The sequence below is a fragment of the Nothoprocta perdicaria genome, unplaced genomic scaffold (genome assembly GCF_003342845.1).
Source record: "Nothoprocta perdicaria isolate Ctin4 unplaced genomic scaffold, notPer1 scaffold_25, whole genome shotgun sequence".
Classification (NCBI taxonomy): domain Eukaryota; kingdom Metazoa; phylum Chordata; class Aves; order Tinamiformes; family Tinamidae; genus Nothoprocta; species Nothoprocta perdicaria.
In genome coordinates this window covers 775,226-793,980 of record NW_020455477.1, presented here as the reverse complement: position 1 = coordinate 793,980, position 18,755 = coordinate 775,226, and the positions used below count along the sequence as shown (strand labels likewise).

Genomic DNA, 18,755 nt, shown 5'->3' with positions numbered 1-18,755 from the left:
TTTTTTTTTTTTTTTTTTTTTTTTTTTTTAATGTGTTGTTAGCCCCAAGGCTGAGCATCCATCACCCAAGAAAAGGTCCAGGGATGGCAACCACCTTCCCACAGGTCCCTCAGAATCCCCAAAACTTTCTCTGCTGCTGCCACATCTCTGGGGATCATTCCTTTATCCTGCCCTGCCACATGATCAGCAACAGGAGATGCTTTTTTTTTGGCCTTCTGTGGCCACAGTCTTAGCTAACTGAGATACATTAAACCCTTCTCAGAGAAGCTTAAAAATTCAGCAGGTGATTTGTTACAAACAACTGCAGTAGCCCCAGCTTAATTTAAGGTTCAAGATTTTTTGCTCATGCATCATTATCACAGTAAAATATTTAACACCGATGAAATCTGGGCACCATAAAACTCAAAGCATGTTTTATGCCTTGCTGACACTGAAAGTTAAATACGACTGTATTCAGAGTCACACTTCAAGGAGTAATTTCCATATTTTTACTGTTGCACCAAAAAGACTGTTTCTGTTTTTAATGCCACTGCTTATCAATAAAAAGCAAACAAACAAGAAAGCGAGACAGCTTCACTTTCTGAAGGAGCGAAATGGGATTTTGTGTTCAGCCCTTGGGTACCAGCGAGCTGACAACTCCTGCATTTGCTGGGGGACAGCTGAGCGTACGCGCTCCGGCAAGCTGTTAACATATCAGCGATGATATGTGAGCCTGTGAAGGTAGTCTGTAGTTTAGAGAATATTCAAGCATCTTTCTATGCTCTTTTGCTTGTCTACTTACCCTTTATATTGCTTTTAGTACTGCCAAAATGATAGTAAGAGCCTGGGAGTGCACGTGCAGAGGAAGGGTGATGCGTGTGCAGCTCCTGTGCGTAGGAGGCCAGGCAGAGCCTCAACCGACCTCTCCTGAACGGCTGTCTGCAAATCCATGGGGAATTGGACTTAACAGGCCCACCTAAACGTGGTAAAATTGCCTAGCCTGACCTTGGTGTGGCACACTGCCCTTAGACAACTGCCTCTGGCTACTGATGATGGCACAGCAGAGAACGTGGCTCCTCGCTTCCACGGTGAAAGGATGCTCATCCTCTCACTGCTCTGCAAGTTGCCTCCACTTCTCCACTTCAGTCCCATACCAGTAACACGGTGCAGAGCTGAGGCCCTTGCTCTATTTAACACATTCCCTCAGGCAGCAATGTGAAAGACTACTGCTTAAAAAGAAAAGGGGGATCCTCTGCTCTGCACACCCGTGGAGGCACCAAAGCGAGTGGGCTGTTACTGCAGCATGGAAGGACACCACGGACACCAGCAGAAGAAGTTGCTGCCCAAGGCAGCTGCTGTGTCCCCGTCACTGCACATGGTTACAACTACGGAACACAAAACTCCCCATCAGGACTGACACAGGTGCTGCTTGGGCTGGARAACAGATCGCTGGCATCCTGGAGTCCCTCTCAGGTCTGTCCATGCACATCTTTGAGCAAAGGGAGTCGGAGCATTAAAATACCAACAGCCTTACAAAATACTGCAGCCTTTGGTAAAGGCTCTGTCTGTCATAGAAACAGACCAGTGTCAAACTGATTCAGCTCATTTCACCTGGCCAAATCACGCCTGGGCAAACAAGTCAAATCCTTGATTTGACTGGATCCCCCTTCAGTGGGTGTGTGACCTCTGAGGGGTCTCTGGTGCACCCTGCAGATTAGGGCAAGCCTAATTCAAGTTGCACTCCTTCTTGGGAAGATATACTTTTCAAAGAAAGATTCTTCCAGTGGATTTCCCTAAACAAGATAATAACAGGACATATGCAAGCCCCAGTCAGAAATTTGCTCTGGATACATTCTTGAAACCAGGTCCATTTTGTTTAAATTTTATCTTGGAAAAATCTTTCAAGAGCCTATAAATCTAAAAGGTTTGCTACAGTCATTGGAGAAAATCCTAATAACACTAACAGGGAATGTGAAAGGAGCTCTCATTCTCTGGTATCACTGAAGACTTACATGCTATATTGAAGAATAAAGTATCCATGTCCAAGCAAAAAATGGTTTAGGTAACTGCACTACCACAGTAGTAAATGCACAGCAAGCAAATATTGTTAGTACTACAGTTGTGCATGTTTCACCTGAGTTTACATTCCTGTTTCTCATGTACATGTGGAAGAATGAAATGCATAAACATGGGATAGCTGCCAGCACAGAAAATAATTTTCATTCTAATAAACCACAGATAACACTATCATGCAAAGCCTCGTTCCACAGTTTGTTTAATACATACTTGTTGTTGATAAATGCATTAAAACATAATTCCTGGGGAAAAAAAATAGATTTCTTCAAAAAATTAGTACCTGAATGAGAAAGACATGTTATCCTTCACATCTTTGTACGAAATACTGCTGCTGTGATTGTAATTAGTATCTCTCAGTTAGAGGCTGGCCATTTATTTCTGAATGGGCATTGATTACACTTTCATTAGCAAATAACTTGGCACCATAGGAACACATGGGCAGATGGAGGCATTTGGTGCTCAGGTTGCTCTACCCATGCTGTAACTCCTTGGAGGCCTTTATTTCTCACTGGATTTAGTCACCTCTCCTGAATGTCCCCACCACTTAACTGAGGAAGAACAGATCTCTGTACAACCAAGAACCACTGGGAACACGGACCACAAACCAATATTGATACTAAAAAGTTGGCAAGATCTAAAAACCTTTGCTAAGCCCAGCTGGGTGGAGAATGAGTGAATAACAGCATATACTTTGGGAGAAAATGGCTTATAACAATTCCTAAAGCATGCAGTGAAATGCTTTCTGGATCAAGCACTGTGATTTAGAGCTCATTGAAGAGGACTGCGCTCCACAAGAGCATTCTGAGCACACGGCTTCACTGGCTGCTTTTCTTCTACAACATACACACATACATTCCTGCATAATGTACACGTTTTTAATAAGTGCATCTTTTTCGGATCTTCAGGACAGCTCTTCAAGTCTTACTTTTCTATTCTCTTTGAAAAAAATACAATTTTAATGAAACAAGGAATTACACAGAAAGCCTGCTTGGAATGTAAAAATACTATTTTCTGCTCAATAAGTTCATAGCGTGACAGAATAACTGTCAGGAAAAATAGACTTAATGTAGGTAAATCTTCTATAAAGCATACATCTATCACACAGCAATTTTAGTAGAAATCTTCAAAGCCTCCATTAAAATTTCTGTCCAAGTCTTGGCAGTCTTGAAGTACTAGCACAGTATTATATGATTTGAGGAAGTTTAAATATTTCTCACTTAATTTGACCATAGTCAGGTCTCAGCCAGGGACAGGAACAGGAAGAGAGGAAGTAGGGGCTGTTACCACCAAACAAAATGAGTTGTGTATTTTAACTTCATGCAATTGTCACGTTTATTTTCCATTGAGGTGAATTTAAAGCCCATTAATTTCCATGTTTTCATTCAAAAAATATGGCGATAGCACAAGCTTGCTGCAGGAAACTGTTTAAAATCACTTTACAAGTGAAGAGACTGACAGTACAAAACCTCTCATTTAGAGGTCCAAGGGCCAATGGTCAAGCCCACAGAATTCTGATAACTTCTGACAGGTCCTTTCAATTGTATAATAGTAAATAAAGCTAATAACTATAAATAGCAAATAAATCAACAAGCGAATAAATCAACAACACATTCTTTGCAAACATGAATAACTGTATAACACAGCCCATAAATGCTGCTATTAATTCTATTTTCCTACCTGCAAAGGGAACAGGCGCATCTTTATCTAAAGCAACGAGAGGCGGATCCAGAATCACACTGTCGGTGTTCTCCGTTATGATCCCATGGTAGGATGTCTCAATCCAGGGTTTGTGTTTATTCACTAGAAAAGAAAATAAATACTATAATTGAGTTGATTCATATTTTACACCCAATTAACTCATTTTTAAGTATGTAACATATTGCCAAAATTAATATTACTCAAAAGCCATTTACAAAAATCTCCAAGTACTTAATAAATATACAAAATTTATTCTCGATATGTATAGCGCACCATAATTCACTGTCAAGAATAATAAAACTAACAGATCCCTCTGATTAAGATGCCAAAATAAAAAGGCAATTTTCAAAATAATTTTGACATATCCCGACTGTCACGCATAATCAGCGTTAGTCTTTTTCTCAACATTGTGGTAAAAGTCTGATCCAAGGGAAAGGATGTCCATGGAAAAGCAATTCTACCACAACTCAGCAGGAAGCAGGAGGGCAGCTGAGGGGCATTTTTTTTCTCTTTTGGAAAAACACTCAAAGTCACCTTTTTCTCTACACTTCTTTTTCAAGAACAAAAAGGAAAACCTCATTTTAATCACTTTGATCAAAAGAAGCCACTTCTCTGTTCACCTAGCTTTAGTTAACAGGTACAAAAATCCCAAAACATTAGGTATTATTAGCAGGTGTTGATGATGTGCAGCTTCAAAACAACAGTAAGTACCGCACAAGAAGTAATTTTAAATCTAGCTAAAAACAGGCAAAATAATCTCCATCAGATGTATAAATTTCAAATAGTCTAATATTTTTCCCCTTCTACATTGTTTTTGAAAAATCTGTTTTCAAATGTGAAGCATAGACAGTTGTGCTTCTCATTTTGATCCATTTTTATTTTTGAATATCCTGGAAACTATGTGAAAGTTGCATTTTTTCTTATCTACRTTAAAGACGGCCAAACTTTAGATCAAGTTTCTAAGGACATTATTTATGATGCCATGCTGCATTTATTTAAAAATGCAACAGAAAAGCATATAATGCTATCTGTTTAACACTATATTAAGCTATGCTAATCTGCTTAAATAGAAAAAAGAAATTCATAGAATTTCGTTTAAGAACATAAGAATATTTTGAGACATTAATTAGAGCCTCTTGGAGATTAGTATCTATGTGTGTCTCAAACTTTTTTAAGTGTGGAATTTTTGTATATTAATCTTCAAAAGGGAAGGGAATACGTTAAGAACAAATATTTCAATGTTTCTCATTACTCTTCAAAGATAAGAATGTATTTGATAAAAGAAAGTGATAGAAAAAGCAACTGGGGATTTGCATTTGCTAAAGATGACAGAGGAAGCACGTATACTTGTTTGCATATAAAAGTTTCACGCTCAAATTTCCCTAAAGAGCTGCCTGGGTAGAAGCTGAAACTCATACTAGGGTTTCATAAATTCAAACTTGTGCTCAGTTAAGAAGTACAGAAGAAGAATACCTATAGTTGGCTTTTTAACTTCCTTCCCTTCCTATATTTTATTAGCCATCCATATAAAACTATAATGTAAATAATTTGTAGCAGCTAGGATAAGACAATTAATCTTTTTCCATAATTACAGTTAGAGGTCAATTCATTAAATTCTGTACGCACCATTTACACTGCCTTTCCACAGAGTGTGCTGCCAAAGCCAGTGATTACAAGCCTCTGGATTTAATTAAACCATCTTCCTAGAAAACTGCCACTCCGTGTGCCATCTGCAAATGCATTTGCCATGCAAAACACCGAAGGGRGGAAAAAAAAGGAAAGAAAAACTAAGGCCTTCTGTGGAGCCTGCAGGAACCACCGCACTCCTGCAAGTTGCAGCTTGAAAGTCAAACCAAGGACTAAATGTAGCAGCAGGACACAGAAGAGCTGGGGGACGCTGAGAGCTCAAAACCCCGCAGAGAGGCGCTACTCCTACACGGGGTGACACGCGGTGGGGACACGGAACAAGGACACTGCTGGGGTCCCCGGGTCAGCACTGGCGCCTGTGGGACCACCGTCGCTGACCACAGGGCTTCAGCAGCTGCAAAGCAAATACTGACCTGCACTGGCCTCTCCTGCAAGCTGCCCATTGAAGGGCCCTTGGCCAGGGCTATGGCCCAGGCACATGGTCGCGAGCAGGGTCACAGCTGGATCATCCCACAGGCACAAGGCAGGAAGGCTGCACCTTGTGATGAGGAGCAAGCCAAAAGAGATGCTTACTGCTTATGAGGTGAAAAAACTCCTTGGCAGCAAGCAGTGAAGGTACAATAAATATAGCACAGTGATTAGAACTGTCACGAATGGCAAAAAATGCCTTGGAAGCAAACTACAAAAGGAAGAAAAGTGAAGATTGGGAGTTGGGACTGACTGCAGACACTACAGCAGAGGTAGCATCATCTAGCTGATTATCCACTGATTTCTAAATATTAAAAAGCTAAAATTTGAGGTAACAAATTATGTGAGTTAAAGACCGTTCTGTGAACACAAACATTTTCTTTCTTTCTTCCAAAACAGTATAATGAATCTATTTTCCATTTAAACGTGTTGATAATATGCTCTCTCATCTCTATCTCTTAGCTTAAAGAGKGGGTTGATTGCAGCATAATTTGCAGAAAATTTAGGCTTTCGTACCTCCTGGCTCAGTTCTTTCAGTCCTTTTGCCTGCTAACTCAAGCCCTTGGAAGCAATGAAGCTTTTCCTTGAAAGGCAGCAGACACCAAGGATGCRCACAGACTTCCAAGCGTATGCCCCAAATCCCACTGGCTTCTGGAGAACAGAAGCAGTGGAAGCTCCTGCCTTCTCTGCACTACAGCACATTTCCCAGCTCTTGTACAGACAAGTGCAAGTACTTCTAATGTCCTACTCAGATACTGAGTAAATAATAACATGCAAAGCCCCACAGAGGCAGGTGACACAGGACACTGACAATGTGTGCTCACCAACACTGAGACTTCTCCTCCATGTGGATGTCAACTAGTTCAGCAGCACCCTCCCTATTTGGGGTAACACTTTGCTGGGAAATCACCTCCAGATGATTGTGGAGTTGGCAAGAACTCCAGCTCCAGCCCAGTATTTCAAGTATTTCTGAGAGAAAAGCAATAGAAAAACAAGCTTTTGCATTGCTGAAATGCAAAAAAAAAAAAAAAAAAGACCCAAAATAACCAAAGACAGGAACCAAATCTGCATCTCAGAGCAGCAGCTGAGGAGAAAGCCCAGCCCAGAGATGCGAACGGGGGCTGAGGTGGCTGCTGACACTGGGATCAGGAGTTTGGCAAAGACCTCAAGCCTGCTGTGGGAAGGCAGAGCAGGCAGGCAGATGGATGAGGGCACTTTGCAGGAAAAGAAACCCTATGTGGCTATTGACAGAAGAATTCCAGAACTTTGGTTCCCAACCCACAGAGGAGATTCAACATTCAAACATATTTTATACCTTTTGCCAAAGAAAAATTGTAAAGAAGAAATTTATTCTTCCCAGTGTGTCACCATACACTGAGTTCTCTGTGTGATGCCATTGCCTGACTTACTGAAACTCCCCTAGTTACAATCTGGGTTCGCTTTTAGATAGATGACTTGAAATTATAATGTTTTATGTGCTTTTACATAAAATAGTAATTTGAAATTCCCGTCCCAATTAAGTCAATGGGAGTTTTGGCACCGAGTTCAGTTAAACTGGGATTTATCTGACATACCTGATCTGACTCCCCCATAACTCTTCAGGGGACGTCTCAGCTAGAGAATAGATCATAACCAGCGCATCTCAGCAACACTAAAAGACTCACTGGAGATACTAAAGATAATTTGGACTGGTTTGATCATACATCACAGTAAAGAGCTATTTTGCGTATGACAGACCGCACAAGAAAGTTTCCAGCAATTAGAATGTATTCTCGCCCCAGTGCAAAAGCCTTGCAATAAAGACAACTTCAACTAGCAAAATTTTCTAGTCAAGAAAAGGGGGAAGCTGTGGAGCAGGGCTTTGTTASTAGCTCATTCTTACTACCAACTTTTTAAGACAAAAGTTAGATCTTCTGTAAGGAAATTAGTAATATTAGACTGCAATCTATTGTCTATTTCTAAAGTAAAATATATTTTAAAATAAAAATTCATATTTATTCTGGTAGAGCTACACAATTTTTAAGCACATAGGAATTGCAATCAGAGCAAATTGAGTCATTTCTGACTTAAAATAAAATTCAGCTTCAGACTTCAGTAAGAACTGCATACTCCAGCTGTGAAAACACTTGCAGTGGAGGAAAACAAACTCTCATACTAAACCTTTCTGGATTAGTCACATTTAACAAGCACACTACTTCCAACGCATAAAGCGCTGAGCTTCCCATGTAAGACACCAATAAAGCAGCATTTCCCCCTTGCCAAGATGGAGTTCTTTAAAAAAAAATATTTTTTAACACTATGTTCTGAATTGTACCATCCTTTACTTATGGCTGAGTGGCACTTAGAAAGGCGGGACACCTTCCCAATTGCAGTGAGAACAAAATGCTTTTCCCACGTAAGATTCTTGCAACAAATGAGCTCCCATCAACAGAGTGAAGAAATCACTGCTTTTACTAAATGTTTTTAAGCTCTTTTTTCCCCTCAGCTTGACGGCTACACAGCTCTTCGTTGCTACTACAGCACAAGGCCTCTCCTCTTCCYGCGCCGCTGCGAGGGGCTACCGGGCACTTCAGAGGGGTGCGGGCGTCCGGTGCTCAGCGAAGACACGCCGCTCACCCGCCGCTGCAAGGCTACCCATTGCAAAGATGCTTAAGTGATATATTTAAGTAACAGGATAAATAATGATATTTCTTACACTCACACACCTCATCTCCACATTGCTGCCAAGAGTATACAATTCTTGTATACACATAACTCCTTAGTTTTAAACAGCAGAGAATACCTTTTGTCCAACAAAGGGCAGCATATGCTCCTTCCAGTTGTCCGGTCACCTTGGCTATGGCTGTTCAAAGCTGCCTCCTACACAGCTGCCCAACACCTCTGCACTAGCCAAGACCAGACCTTTGAATTCTGGTRCTAATGGCTACCTAATTACTGTGGATCAGTCATATTTTTGTTTGGGTAATGCAACATTCTCAAAAATTTTAAATATGAAACTGCCAGTTCAGGCTAAAAAWTTCATAAAAACCTACCTACAGTATTCATAGGTACAACTTAGCAGTCCTTTTGCTTACGAGCTTCATTTCATAAGAGCGCACCTGGAATATCCGCATGCACTCAGTAACAAACCTTTACACTGAGCCTCCTGGCCCCTTTGCWCCAGCCCACACAATCATGCCCTCCGTGACTTAGACTGCTCTAAGCTTGCAAATAAGATAAATTCTCATTTGTGCTATTGGAAGTATTTCCCTGATCAAGACGTTCAGTTCTTCTACATTTATATATTTATATTTGTAGTGTTACAAGTATATTACATAGAGCACAATGCTGTATTCTTAACCACTAGCAGCAACAGGTCTAGAGGTTCAGGTCAGGAAGTGGCCAACATTTTATAAAGGAACATAAACAGACCTGAGGTTCACAGTGTAGTTGATGTTACCTTTGTTAAATCCCTCTTTATTATTTTATCATCATTTAATTCCTTCCAAAGTTCACTACATGTGGGAAGCTACATTCCTTAAAAGCACCATCTTTCTTTCCTGTCTGGTCTGAAAGCTTTTGCACGTGTGGATTTGTTTCTCCTTCCAAGAGTTTTCAGCACTCGTTATGCACAGAGCCAACGCTGCTGTTTATGCTTTAAAGCAACAAGTGTCCTCAAAAGAGCTTTCCATCAGACGATTCAATCACACACTTAATGGAGAGGGATTCAAACACAGCTGTCAGGGACGGGGCATCGATATCTTCTCAATATCCAGGTATTTATGGCAACGCTGAGGACCATCCAGGACCACTAATAAATGTTTTTATCCAGACTCTGTGTTGCCACGGGAAACAAAAAATCCAATAATTACACAGAAAAGCAAGAGCAATCCTCTATTAGCACCAAACAAAGATCTCTTTGAAGAGTTATGGAGCTGCAGGGTGCTATGTTTAACTAATAAATAAATAAATGCACGTTTAGTGGCTTTTTAATTGCCTAAAATATTAAAATCGGGGAATCCTGGCTGCTGGCATTTGCTTCCATGAAAGCTCTTCCTTAGRGCACCTCTAAAGCAAATACTAAGTCCTGTGGCATGCTAGACGCATTAGCATGTGCTGAGCAGACTTGCATAGGTAACAGCTTCCTTCCTGGACCTCATCGTTCATGCAAGCAGCTTTACTTAGTAAATAATTACTTCAGCTGAAGACTTAAAAATAGATTTTTAAACCACTTTGGGTTTCTCACAGCTGTGTCTCAAGACTTTAGTAATGCTCCCAGGGGAGAATGCAATGCCGAAAAAAATCAGCATTAAAGCCACCTATTTGATTACCAAGTTAAAATAACTGGAAAATAAATTTACTAAGAAATAGTTACTTTTATTAGATAATTTCATCTTGTGCTACACTATTTTGAGAGGTCAAACTCTTGAGAGTTACCATATAAATTTAAGCTCACTGAACGCTTAACCTATGCTCCTATGTATAATTCCATGCATTTTAAATCTAGGACAATGAGCTAAGCTCTAATACCACGATCTTCAAGGGAGTAAACATTTTGCTTTTTAAAAAACTACGTAGGGAATTGTTGATGTTAATCTTTCTGTTTTGTGTTCCAAAGCACAGATTTTCACACTGCAGTGGCTCAAAAATATTCCAGTACAGAGAACATCATCTAAAAACCTGCCAGGTCAAAGTTCTTGTCCTTTACTACACCCAGAGAGCGGGCGACCCACATCACCYTGAAGGAGAAGAAGAGTATTTTTTTATTATTATTATTTTTGATAGCCATGACTCTTCCCAAAATCAGCCACATTGTTTCTGAAATAGCAAGTGCATTTGAAAAAAGGAAGACTTCCTTCGCTGATCAGCAAACTTGGATGTTTTTAAGAACGAGACAGAAAACCAGGAAGAATACAAGAAGCTGGGAAATGGTGATTAATGTATGTGTAGGTGAGCAAAAGTCATAAAGCTGGAAGGCTCAGGGAAAGATATGACCATGCACAACCTCGKCAGCCGCATGCTCTGCAGCTTCCTGCCATTCCAGGGTTTTGGTTAAACCACAGACTGTGCTACATCAGAATCATGGTCACTCTGCAGCAGTAGGAACATACAAGATGCTATACCCACCCTACATAAATCACACGATTCTGTATTAGGACTTCTTGTCTAATACTCCAAAATACACCAAAAGCCCAGGACTGTGAGGCAATTAAGTGTACATSGAAGTGGCAACAGGTAAAGGGGCAAGTGCACTACAGAGTCAGACAGAATCAGCACCAGTTGTACTCCTTGGTTAGTGCGTAGGTGTGTCTGACACTGAAAGGTACCTTGAATAAAATTAATATATCAGCTGACTCTCCACCCTCACTTTAACTATCGTTGGAAGGAGGACAGCAAGGCTGCATGCATCACCATCATTTGTTATAGGCTGTCTGTTTTCTCCTAACAGATGACAATTTWTTGGAATCATGTGCATCTCCTTTTCACTTTTACACCGTGTCTCCCTGCCCAAGCTTGTGGTCCTCGACAGGAGCCGCTACAATCTCCAAAACAAATCAAAACCTCTCCTCCAAACAAAATCAATCGGTGGGTGTTGTAGAAATTCTGCTAGTCAAGACCTTTGTGTTTCAGCTCTCCAAAACCGAAGAATGCCTATAATTACACGGGCTATATAATCAGTATGTCAAGCATAAAGACATACCRCTTTTCATAACAATGCACATCTCAACCATATTCCATCTAGTTGCTTCTTATTCATTTACTCCCTTTTTGAAAAAGATTAATTTAGACCTAGCAGCTGCCTGAAATGGTTTTTTAAGCTTTGAGACCGTTTTGAGCTTTGAGCTTTTGAGTTTTGAGCTTTTGAGCTTTGAGCAATGTTTAATACAATTCTGTATTTTATGCTCTCATTGTCAATACAGTCTTTATTTTTTTTCCAAAGAAAATCATCTTTCTCACAGTGCTTGTCCACAGATTTAAACCTAAACTGCTGCACATACTACCTGAATGTTTTTTATTTTTTTCAGAACTATTTCACCTCTCTTCTGCATTTCAATTTGAAAACAGTCTCTTATCTTCCTTTCTCTACTTCTTCCTCAGCTTCCTAAGAGTCTCTCTTAATTCCTAGGTCATTTTTGAAATATATGAGTCTCAGTTTGTTTACACAGAAATTAAGCTGCCAACAGTCTAGTTTTAAAATATAATACGTGCATTAGAAATTCCTCTCCTCAGTTCTGCTTTCATATACTTGAATAATTAATTTTGAGTACACTGGTGCTCAGAGTGAAAACACRGCAGAATTTGGCAGTATTAAGCCCTGCTCTAATAAGAGCAAGATCATGACATTGCACCAGCAAATAACATATTCCTGTCCCCATATGGTCCCAACCACCGAGCCAAGAGGCTTTTTATAACTCAGCCTCTTTAGGGACGACATCAATCTATCAACTTCCCAGATGATTTAAGACAGCTTTTCAGCAGCATTGCAAGTAAACTCCCAGTGGAATTGCCCCTTTCATTTCAGCCTGATAATACAAATGAGTGAGGAAGCAGATATCCAAACACAGGAAGAAACCTATAGATCACTTGGAAGCATGGGTTTCCTTTCTGCCCTGTTACTAAACAAGCTGATGCCTGTAGTCTGGGCTCAATCAGAAACTAATAATTCCTGCTTGTGCTTCTSCCTGCAGAACACTCTAGCACTTGGGGTGCACTGCACAGGGGATCTCACAGCAAAGGGGAAAAATGCCCGGCCAGAGTAAACACTGACCAACCTTCCAGAACAGACAGGCCACCTGCTAAAATCTCCTCGTCATTAAGAGCCAGAAGGGATCTGCAAGAGGCTCAAGGCCAGCCAGACCCGGGTCAGCAGGTTCCTCCTGGCCCCTGCCATGGGCTGTCTCACCCAGTTACATGGCAAGCCAGGGACACCCACTCCAGCCGCTCCGATTTGGTACCTTGCTCCAGCAGCGGGTGTTGACATGACTCAGGTCTCAGCATGGCCCCGGAGCCCGTCACACAAGGAAGGTGCCTCTGGGCTCTCGCATCTGTCCCCAGACCTGCAGACCGACACGCGTCACCTAGAGGCTCTGCAGACACCATTAAACCAAAACAACAAGATGCTGGAAAACTGCTGGTTTTAATATTAATAGGAATCATGGTATAGGGTTATGCTCTGCACCAAATGACTATGAAAGAGACAAGTAAGAATGAACTCAAGTAGCGCTTAGACAACAAGTCCCAGCCCTCAGGCACTCTAGTCCCCTGACAAACACAGCATTTCTGCACCAAAACCAGAAGGTATTTTACAGAAAATACATCTAATACTGAGAAACTCTTGAGAGTCTATATGCATTGTGGTTTTTCTTCCAGATAAATAGCATATTATATAACACCAGAATAATTATTTACTAGGGACAGTTTGATATCAGTACTTGCAAGGGATATGCTCCTTACCTCCGTTTCATCATTCTTTTTTTACTACGTAAACCTAAAAAAGAGTTAATCTTCAATTCTTTAGTTGTTAGCAATCTCTAATAACGACACAATTACTCAATTGCTGATATTTGCTGAAACAAGAGCTAACCCAGGGCTTCAGCCAGTGCACAGAAACTAGTGCGTGCAAGGAAAGACAAAACTAGGGGAAAAGGAGATGGCATCTTCTATACTTGGTGTTTTTTCCTTTAGTTAAGTTGTTAAATCTGACATTTAAGTATTTAACAGTACTTTTTCAGCTTCATGACTTTATTCTTAATTATCAACTACTTGTGTGAATTGCCAAGAGTGATGGTGACCCACGACATATCAGCTTTTGTCCTACAATGTTGCAGACAGGACACATTTTCTTGCAAATTTCATTTTATGCTTTTTATTGCAAAAGGTATGGAACAATGAATGATAATTATATATTTTACAGTTCATTCACTACAAACTGATCATTTAGTATTCATTACTCCGGTGAAAGTCACATCCTGTCAGTTTTAGACCTCATTATGTCTATTATATCTGCACTTGAGGAAGCAATAAGATTTTGAAGAGAGATTGCAACCAGGTTTCCATTTGGAAAAAAAAATGAAGAGAAAAAACAGCCAGCTTATCTACTTACATTAACTTTAGYGGTTGCTGTCAAAGGGACAGTTGACTAAAATCACTTTTCTCACATTTCTTACAAGCTGGTCGAGAAAACATTTTAAGAGATGAGGGCATAAAGAAAGATAACTACATAAATCATCCCTATAAAACTGAAGGTTGAAAGTACCTGGACTTGTTTTTGAGATATAAACTTGAACTCCAACTTTTCCCAATATTTCTGATCTTATAGCTGTCACAACACAGATGTCATTATTTTTGATATTTCCAATGGTTGTGCTGGTACTTGCCAGTGACCACACGAAAACGCAGGTAACATTAAGCAAGTCTCTTTTGTGAGAGGGAGGGAGGGGTCTCTAAACAACAGCTCCAAAGACAGTTCCCATATATCAGGCTCAGGTAAGAGCTTTCCAGACACKCTTTTCCTGGGTCTTTTGTCCACAATAATCACAGTTGTCATGAGAATCTGTCAGTCACTTGCATTCAATCACATATTCAAAGGACACTCTGCCCTCACAAACTTGGAGATGCTTATGGCAAAATGGTTTGATCTTCTTGCTTTTGAAGTACATGTCCCTAAGAACAGATACTGGTTCCAAAATAGGTGTTAAACAATGAAAGAAGACTTATGACACAAGTTAAATACAAAATACACACAACATCCAAGTACAGTTCAAAGACAAGCACGTATAAAAACCTGTCAGAGGCAAAATACAAACCCATAAGCACAAACCCACAGCAGACRAAACACAGCTAAATGATAGGCACAGATAAAGCCTATCAATGCATGGATATATTTGCAGGGTAACAATAAAGACAAATTGCCAACTCAGCAGCCTCACATTGACTTACACAGCACACACTTACACAGCAGCCATTTCCATCCAGTGCTCAGGACCTGGCTGCCTCTATGGGATACAACAGTGGGACTACCTTTGCTTAAAAGGAAAGGCATCAAAACAGGTATTTTTGAAGGGTCCACACTGACTGCTTGAGGCATATTTGCAGAGATTCCTGCTCAGAAGTTACAATTATTAATTCTTTGTGTTACATAAATAAATAATTCTAAGAATCTTGTGCAACACATACTATCTGAAGATGTCACCTCCTCAGCCCAAATTGTACAAATTTTATCTGACCTAGCAATAAATCTATAATTTTAATATTACTGAGCCTCTGGTGGCTAAAAAACACCAGGCTTTTGATGACTTGGAATCTTGATTCACTTAAGATTCATGCAAGTTGACTCGACAATGGCACTTTGAAGAAGAGCAAGCCTGTGCCACGTAAAGGTGCAACAAGAAGGAGCAGAGGTAAYGGAACGCCTGCCTTAAGCTCGAGAAGGCAGGACGGAGCCTTGCGAACGCAGAGGTCCCCTTGCCGCCCCATGTAAACACATCACTCACAAGGCTGCTGCACTGCTTCCMAAACGGTCTGTGTTGACATCGGTGCATCTCCAAAACTGCCCATCAACCCTACCTGCCCCAGCACAGGCAAAAAGTGAAAACAAAGAACTAAAGGCAGGCAACTTAAGGCAGGCTTTGTCTCCCAGAATAAGCAGCAAAAAATGTCCTGCTTTTCCCCTGCGAGAYTGAGAGAAAAGAAAGGCTAAGCAGGCTTTAGAAAAAAAGGTTTTGAAACGTTTTAAGGGATATTTTTCTGAATTTGTATCAGTGCAAAAATCTCCAACCTCATTTTAGTTCACGTTTAAAGCACTTGGAGCCACCTGGCTGGCAGAGGTCCAAGGGCTGCTACCTTTCAACCACACGAGGCCGGAGCAGCCCATTACGTTTCACTGGTCTCGTAAATCAACAGAAGGGGAAAACACAGCCTGTCAAAAGGGGCTGGTAATGCAGAGCAGGGCTTGGCACCCTTTCAAGAGCATCTTCTCTTTCCAAGAAAACCTCCAAGGAAAATTCTTATTCCAAAGATACCTTCTAGTTATTAGCATTAATGGGGAGCCTCCATGGATTGCTCTGGGTCCCTCCTTGGGCAGCTGCACAACGAGGCGCGTACGTGTGTGCAAAGTCACCGCGGCAGCTTTACGATTCCTTCTCAGCACTTGGTACGAGATATATTGTACTAATTCTTTTAGTCCTTGGACACGAAATCATTAGGTACGGGCTATTACTTGCATTATCACTACATTACTGGATCATTATGAAAAATAAAAGTTCTAATCAGTACGAACATTTATGAAGTGTGGTGGTCTGAAACTACCCCCTGCAACAGCCCAAGCCCTGGCACTAACCAGAAGGAGTAACAGGGATTTTTCTGAACTACACAAGGTTAAAATAAAAAACATTTTTAACCAAGAGACTATGACAAATGGAACATGGCTGAGACAACGCTGAGAGCCTGAGGACACTGAAATGATTTGCAGTGTCATTTGGGAAAASATTTTGTGAGCCGAGAGGCCGGGACACGTGAAATGCCAGAGCCAGCGACTGATCCCTCCTTGCAGACCAAGACTCTGCACCGAGTTACCTGGAGTACTGAATCCCTCCTGCAACGAATCTCGAAGGACTGACTGTACCACGCACAGCCCCTGTGCTTGGCCATTCAGCAGCATTTGTGCAAAACTATCACTCAGCCAGCTAAAAATCTCATAGGAATCTTTTCTTTTTTTCCTCCCTCCTTCCTAGTTCCTGGGTAACATTTTCATGGTAAAGGCAGTGAACATTTTTCCTATACATCTTTCAATTTTGAAATTATTTACCCAGGACTATTTCTAATATTGACCTCAGTCGTCTTAGATTTTTTTCTTTATTACTTCTTTTTGATCAATATTTTCATTTCTTCCCATGGTTTTATACAATGGCCACGAGGCATCAATGCTAATGCATTCCTCCCAATGGAGGGCAACTTTCAGAGGGCTGGGCAGAAGCACCTTCAGGATACCCTGGAAGAAGTACAGGGCTGGCCAGCAGCTACGAGTACCACCATCTGCTGTCAAACGTGGGTCCATCAACCCACACCCACAACAGCAGCTCCTGGGGAGCATGTGCAGATAGAATGGACCATTACTAGGGGTTTTCCCTCGCACTTTCCTTGGTAGCCATTGCCAGGACACTTTTATGTAGGACAATTGATTCATCACAGCCGTCCTACTCCAGCCTTGCACTCACCCAATAAAAGCATTCTAGTTTTGCCTTGAAGCAAAATCATGCCTTGACATATAACTACAGCTAAGGTTACACTGCTGTCTGGAGGCTGTACTGCACAATTCACAAAGAAATGACCTGAGCTGCCCCTCAGCTCTAACTTGAGGCTGTAAATGCTCCCAGTCCATCTCAGTGCAAAGTCTAAGTGTTGCCATCACACTTACTTTGCAAGCAATCAAAAGCACTTGTGTGGTCACTCATGTCCTTGCAGCCTGGCAATATGAAGGGTCTTAATCTACTGCTCAGCTTGCCTGGTCCCAGTTCTGGCAGTGCAGGCCGAGCACTTGCAGAGCAAGGGGGAGATGGTCCCTCGGAAACCACGATCCAAGGGAACAGGTCAAGTGCATCTGCCTTGCCTGGGCTTGACAACCACATGATATTCAACACACCAAGCTGAGCTCTGAAACATGAATGCAGCTTTTTACGTGGTCCCAATCTTGAGATTCTTCTGCATCCTCAAGATGCCACGTTCTTCACAAGAAAGTAACATCTGCCAGAAAAGRAAACCCCAGGTACTCACAGCCCTGCGCAGGCTGCCAGCAGAGGTAGCCAGTCCTACTGATGACGGCTCCTCAGCTGCTCACAGCCGTTCGCAAAGCACCRCTCGACTGCTCCCCAGACCCAGACTAGCAGCAATCTGATGGTCTACGCCTAAGCACYGTGACATAAAGAGTTCAGATGAATTTAAAGAAGTTGGATCCTAAATTTGGGCTATTCCACGCACAAAACAAGATTAAACTTGAAAGAATTGTCCTGACATTCCTGTACTCTTTAAGTCACTCCTTGATCCCCACGCTCTGGCCTCAAGCTTATTTTCAGCCTTCAAAGAAACCAACTCCACAGCAGCTTTTTTTTTTTTGATACTAACATTATTAGAAATTAAACCCTCACAATTCATTACTGCAGAATTTTCTTTATACATCCAAGTACAGCAAAAATTTTCTTAGGAACAAAGCAGAGTGCTAGGAGCTGTGCAGCTAAACAGCTGATCTTTAGAGGCAAGAGGAAGAGATGCCGTAACACCATCACTTACAGGTAAGAGCTTTTGCCTTTTCTCCTCTCTCAATTAAGACTTCTGTTTTTTAAACAGTACTTGCAGGTGCATCCAATCCAGAAAAAGTTGAATATTGCTTTTTATTAAGAACATCTGAAAAATATATAATAACATCCAYGCTGCTCTGCTACTGGCGGAAGTCCAGCATTTGACTCACTTGATACTTGGTTATTCCCCCACTACCTAAAACTCTGTGAGAAGAAAACATTATCCTCCCCCTCAAGACTGCTTGCCCAACAGGAAGCTGAGCTGCCATAAATATATACTCAAATTGCAAGTTTGCAGGATTCTCCTCTTTTTGCCCCATATTCCACCTTCATACCCAGCTAGCTTTAGAGAGGCTTCTTTATTGCTAGAATTTAAACACTAACATAATTTCTGGCAAAATTAGTACCATGAAGCCTATATTTAAAATTAGCAATAGAAACACCTTTTTATTTCCATTCGACAGGTCTAATTCATCCCACTCCTCAGGGGAAGGCTGCATCAATCCAGTTCTGTGAACTGTCCTGTGCCCAAGAATATGGTCTTTTATGGTTCTCTAACAGAATAAAATAATGTAAACATTTCAGAAAGGTTCCTGAGCACATAGATGCCTCCAG

General features: G+C 41.2%; 1 protein-coding gene across 1 annotated transcript in view; it reads right to left on the bottom strand.

Annotated features, from left to right (window-relative positions):
- Positions 1 to 18,755, bottom strand: part of CLSTN2 (calsyntenin 2) — a 214,652-nt gene that overhangs the window by 154,727 nt on the left and 41,170 nt on the right. The window contains exon 2 of the mRNA XM_026040140.1: positions 3,733 to 3,855. Coding sequence (XP_025895925.1) covers positions 3,733 to 3,855 — 123 coding nt within the window. The remainder of the gene's footprint in view (positions 1 to 3,732; positions 3,856 to 18,755) is intronic.